The sequence below is a fragment of the Phymastichus coffea genome, unplaced genomic scaffold (genome assembly GCF_024137745.1).
Source record: "Phymastichus coffea isolate CEN01 unplaced genomic scaffold, Cenicafe_Pcof_1.1 PCOF00069, whole genome shotgun sequence".
NCBI lineage: Eukaryota > Metazoa > Arthropoda > Insecta > Hymenoptera > Eulophidae > Phymastichus > Phymastichus coffea.
The window spans coordinates 100,712-106,711 of NW_026706880.1; the positions used below are offsets into that span (position 1 = coordinate 100,712).

Genomic DNA, 6,000 nt, shown 5'->3' on the forward strand with positions numbered 1-6,000 from the left:
GAAGGTTGCGAAATTGCGAAATTGCGAAATTGCGAAAAAACTAAAACTCGACTCGCAAGCAAAAGAATGAAGAGGAAAGAAGCGAGCCCATTAAAATTAATTCCCAACGAAAACTCACGGACGAGTGCTACACCCCGCGAACGCGCGCATTATAAAAAGCAACCAGACGGAACTTCGCCTCAAAGAATTCCTTTCTACTTTTAAACCCGAGCGTATCGCTCGGGTCTTGCGAGGTGGAGGAGAAGAGAGAAAAAAAAAGTAAACCGTACTTTCGGCCAGTACTGCGCAGCGCGCGCTCTCGGCAAGGTCGTTTTTCCGCGCTCGCGCGGCCTTGAATGCATCGACAATGTGAAGAAGGAAAAAAAGAAAAAGAGCCAGAGGAGGCTGAGAGAGGAGCGCACACGCGAATGTTAAAAAGTTACACGGACACGTACGCGAGGGCCCCTACATCTTTTCTCAATGCCAACCTGTGCGCCACTCGGCGAATTCGTCTCGTGTTTCTTCTTTATGCACTCACAGATATGCACTCTTTTTGCGATTTCTTTCTTTACCTTTTAGGTTATCTCTTCTCCTTCTTCTTTTTTTTTTCTTTCTTTTGGTTTGACTTTCAACACGAACATGCCGAATACACGATACACACAAAAAATGAAAACGGCAAAATATACGTTCCTCTTTGTTTTTTTGTTGAATTATTTATTGACAATTCTTTTCTGTTTAAATTTATAATGGACGTCTGATGTAGGCTACGATACTTTCAATTGTGAATTTATTGATAATGAAATATAGGTAAAAAGCCAATCATTGATACTATGCTTTGCGCATATTTGCTCAACTATCCCACGTCCCATTCTTGTATACTTTGTATAGTACATAACTACAGGGTTTTATGCGAGGTCGATCAAAAATGTATATTCGCGTCGCAACTATGCACGCAGTCATTATCGAAAATGTCTCTCAGATATTGCGTGAGAGGCGCTTTGTGAATGGAGCGCTCAGTGTACACGCTCTTACACATTGCCGGTATTTGAAGAGAAAGTTGCAGTCGATCGACATCCTGACCCTGAGCTTTCATTCGTCTTAATTTTTGGCTTTTCTGCTTCTACCTGTTATTCATATCCTGGAGTATCCTGTCACGTCTTTGCTGATAAAAAGTCATTAAATCAATGAAGGATATTTTTCGGCGAAAAATCTTTTGTAAAAGAACTTTTTTATACTGCGCAATCACACCAAAGAAAAGTCTTGATCTTGCCGATTATGAAAACTGTTTCAATCACAATCTAATCTGATAAAAAAGAAAAAAATTATATATCATTGATTAAATAGTGCACGTACAGCCAAACAATTTCTGCTAATTGATAGATATTTTAACAATCCTTTTCAACTATTATAAATAATTCGCGAACGATATTTTTTGTCAGAAAATCATCTTACAATCCCCACACACCTAGTCCCAGCATCCCCCCGTATGTGCAAGGCGTAGGATGCCAACAATGGTGGCGGCAGCTTAATATTGGTCTAACTTTGGTATCGTGTTCTTGTTCTGTTGTTTGAAAATCTTCGCGCCTGCCTGGGGTATAAAAAAACAAACAAAAAAATCGCTTGCGTCGACACACATCAATCCATCATCGCGCACATGCAAAAAAAATCTTCTGCTACTACACTACTACTGCTACTGGTGTCTGCTACTACTACTACTACTACTACTACTACTACTACTACTACCTCTATCTCTTCGGGGGTGTGTTGGTGTGTTTGGTGGATGCGATGATTATCACAAACACACCTTTCGTGGTTGAACACGCGACCCAACCAAAAAGGAGCTGCAACAGCGTGTCGTGTTCCAGCAACACAACTCACTAATCGGTGGCCCCAGCGCCACAAGCTGTCCTGTCTGCCATAAGCTATGTCTCGGTGGTGAAGCCCTCATGGAACACATGAAGATCACCCATAAGGATCCTAATGCCTCCGGTGTTGCCAGTAAGTATAGCCAAACAGAGTGCAACGGTCGTCCAAGTTTTCCCAAAATTAAAAGAGAATCGTTGCGCTCTAGTTTTCGATATAGACCATACTTCACTTTGAGAGTCATACTTTGTGATTGGACGCCTAATTGACACGTTTACAGTAATATACATTATGATGACTTTCAAATTTAGTAATATAACTTGAATGAAAATGCTATTTTCTTCGTAGTAAAATTTTTTAAATTTTTATCGTACACGATGATAGCAATAAATTAACAATGGTGATGGTAGCGTTTATAAAAAGAGATGAAAATGACGTATCTGGTGATGGGATAAAATTTCAAGTTTAATTTATGTATTAAGTCCCCAAAATTGCTTTGGGAAGCAGGCAAATTTTGGTACATATTTCTTAAATTCTATCCACATAATGCATTAAAATATTTTCTGACTTTAAAAATATTAAAATTGTAAAAGGGAATCTGTACTAACCCTATCATGACACAAGCTTGAAATTCAACGAAAAAAGATATCATGTAGATTTCAGATAAGAGATGTGCCCATCATATATCGATCGTAATCAATAATGCATGCTACCATCGCATTATCCGAGAGTGAATGACGTCTAATTGCTTTATCAACTCAACGCGCACGCGGGATGGAATCAAATCATTAGTATAATCTTTTGCATTTTCTCACCGTAAAATAATAATGGATCCTTGAACAATTAAGCAACTCGGGTAGTTGGCACTTTCAATCGGCACGTTTTCATAAAATCGAGTCAAGCAGAGAGAACTTCTCGCGGGTAAGAATGATTCGTTGATATTTCATTCCGGCGTGCCGAATATAGAAAACGCTTGAATTATGATGCAAATCTAATTATCGACAGCTTATGCCGCGAGCTAGCTGCCGTCATCACTGATTGAAATTAATAATTTGATAAACACGCTAGAGTCGGGATGGTCCTTTGTATTTCTCGAAATACGCATTGGTTCGCTAAAAAGGAAGCTTCTGTCATTCGCAAACTGCAAAACAGATATCTGCGGGTCGATTGCCGAAGTCGGAACGAAAATAATAGTCTCCGTGCTAATTCATACTTAGACCGCTGCGGGCTAGCGCTCGTTCAATATTAGCATAAGATCTCATTTGGGTGAAGGGTGTTACGAACGTCACATTTCAAACAAAGCTTGGGAGCGCACGCGAACGACACGGGTCCGTCGCCTATCAATCGGCAAAGAGGATCGCGCTCGCTCTGCAAGCTTTGACGGTGTAGCACTGGTGGAGTTGTCGTTTGGGATGCGCTTTTCCTGCTTTGGCATTGACCTTGACAATTGTGTCGCCCCACTGTTCCCACCGCTGACTGCACGACCTCCGTTGCCGGGGTTTACTTAGCCAAAAGACGCACCGCCAACCATCCGTGTCCGGTATGCGGCAAGCACTACGTGAACGAGGGCAGCCTCAGGAAGCATCTTGCCTGCCATCCGGAGACCAGTCAACTCAGCACCAGCCTAAGGATGTGGCCATGTTCCGTATGCCAATCTGTTTTCACGAACGAGACTGGTGAGTGTTCTTCAGCGATCGGCGTCGTACGATGAACGCTCCGAATTCCGATTAACGCGAGATCGCTCCAGGTTTGCTAACGCACATGGAGCACATGAGGATGGATCCGAAGCATCAGTTCGCAGCGCAATACGTGCTGAGTCGAGCGGCAGCGGAGAAGCGGGAACGCGAGCTCCTCGCTGGCTCGAGTCTGGGTAAGTTATCATGAGACTACACAAAAAAGAGCGAAAAGTACAGAAAAAAAAAAGAAAGAAAAGCAAAGGAGTCGAGTTTAGAGTTGTATGGGCATGGTACTTGAGCGAGAAAATTTATTTGGAATTGTGTTGTGGTGGTCGATGGGAAGAACGTTATCTCTCGTGTTCAGGAGCCGGCTTGGGTGTCTTCGGCAGTCAAATGGGTGGACCCCAGAATCTTCAGCAACCACCGATGTGTCCTTCGCCATCAGCTCACTCGGATAGTAGCAGCGGCAATGGCAGACTGTCGTCGGCCGGCAGCGAAACTGGTACGCACCACTTTCAGAATTACATATTGTAGTCTGCTTTCTTCCACTTGAAACTCATTCGAAGTTTCTTTTCCGAGATTATAGTTTGATAGCTTGTAAGATGAACATTTGGTCATGTACTATTTGAAACTGATACTTGCTTGTACTGACGAGAACAGATTTTTACGCAGGCGCCGGTCTATTGAATAACAACAATAACAATAACAACAACAACAATATGGCGTCGCCGGGTCCGAGTGGCAATAAGCTCAGTGAAATGCTGAGAGCTGGTAATCAACAGACGACGGCACAACAGTACCACGACGAGATGCAGTCGCAGCAGCAACGGATGGCCGTTATGGCAGCCGCCGTATCAGCAGGTACAAAAAACATGATAAATAGTCTTGACTATTCGCGAAAAATCAAAGCACGACGAAAATAGCGTTGCACAGCGATGATTGAATGAAAAATATGTCAATTGTTATCTTTCTCTTCGGCGCGCGCGCAAGCCAGAGAAAATAATAATAATAATAATGAAAGTATAGCAGTAGTCATTCGTGCCATTACTAGAGAGTGATAAGTATTTATAAGAGGCCGCGCGTAACGGCTTTTATCGAGACAGCAACAAAGAGAAAGAAAGCTGCAGAGTGCCGGGGTAAGAAAGATCGCGCGCCGTTCCAATTACCAGCGCGATGATACCGAAATGTCGATCGTTCGATGATTTATTATTGAATTTCTCTCTCTCTCGCTTACTTATCAATACTTATCGTGATCGCTCAATTACGCTTCGTTTTCTCTTCAACAAGCCAAAGCATCTTTCTGCATCGAAGTTTAATATTTTCAATTCTCTCTCTCTCTCTCTCTCTCTCTCTCTCTCTCTCTCTCTCGATAGGCTGTTTATAAACTATTTTTATTTATATTCACGTCATTCATATTTATTTATTATTGTTTATTTAGGATTTGATTTGGCGAGGTGAATGTTTAATATTGTAGTTATCGAACAAAAATAGTAAAGCAAAATGATTGGCAGGTCTGCAAAACTCGGTATCGCCAAATCTGTCGCCCGTTGAAGTGGCGTCGCTCGCGGCGGCCATGCGAATGGGTAACAATGGTGACATGAGTGGGGCAGGTCAAGGATCGACAGGCGGACCAGGACAGCAGCAGGGCGTTCAGTCATCGGGCACTGAACAGGCAATTAGGCTACAGCAGGCCGAGGCGCTGCTACGCTCGCAGGCCGAGCACGCACTTAGGCTCGCTGTATGTTACCATATACTACCAAGTCTTTGTTGCTAGTTGTGAGAAAAGTGACTATTGGCAAAATAAATGATTTGTTCAGGTGTCGCAAGCGGCTGCAGCAGCGGCGAGTTCTGCGAATGACATGAGACATCATTTGGGACAGCATAATGGCGGGGGTAGTACTGGCATCCCAGGACACCACACTAACCAACAGCTTTCTCAACAAGACACGCTATCTCCAGACTTGGGTAAGAATTTGATCGAAGCGATCAGAATCCGGCATTAGTTTCTTGTAGATGGATTGAAAGATGTCTGGATGTTTATCAGGAGAGGCATTGAGACTTCAAGAGCAGCGGTTAGAACATGCGCTAAGGTTGCACACGGACCCGCGGGCCCTGAGCTTTACCCTCCAGCACGTGGTTAACCAACAGAACAATCAGCAACCATGAAAATTCAGTTACTACTGAGACGAGTGGACCCCTTGGACGCAGGACAATACAGCGTCCGGGTCACTCAACTCGATGGACAGTCTTCACGCACAGCAGCAGCAGCAGCAGCAGCAGCAGCAGCAACAACAGTTACAGCAGCAACAGCAACAAATGTCGTTGAGTAACGACCAATCGCAGCAGCAGCAGCAGCAGCAGCAGCAAACACAACAGCTGCCACAAGGTGGCGTGAAGTTAAACATACCTCAGATCCACGACGAGCAACGTGGTATCAAGAGGAAGTCCGATGAGATGAGCGGCAACGTCGTCGAGAACGGTT

At 43.7% G+C, this 6,000-nt stretch overlaps 1 protein-coding gene across 1 annotated transcript in view; it reads left to right on the forward strand.

Annotated features, from left to right (window-relative positions):
• The window catches only part of LOC131667690 (uncharacterized), a 65,611-nt gene extending 59,921 nt beyond the window's left edge, over window positions 1–5,690 (forward strand). The window contains exons 6-13 of the mRNA XM_058941286.1: window positions 1,818–1,977; window positions 3,306–3,518; window positions 3,590–3,712; window positions 3,862–4,020; window positions 4,179–4,379; window positions 5,030–5,256; window positions 5,336–5,483; window positions 5,563–5,690. Of these exons, the coding sequence (XP_058797269.1) occupies window positions 1,818–1,977; window positions 3,306–3,518; window positions 3,590–3,712; window positions 3,862–4,020; window positions 4,179–4,379; window positions 5,030–5,256; window positions 5,336–5,483; window positions 5,563–5,684 (1,353 nt within the window). The 3' untranslated portion in view covers window positions 5,685–5,690. The remainder of the gene's footprint in view (window positions 1–1,817; window positions 1,978–3,305; window positions 3,519–3,589; window positions 3,713–3,861; window positions 4,021–4,178; window positions 4,380–5,029; window positions 5,257–5,335; window positions 5,484–5,562) is intronic.
• The last annotated feature ends 310 nt before the right edge of the window (window positions 5,691–6,000 follow it).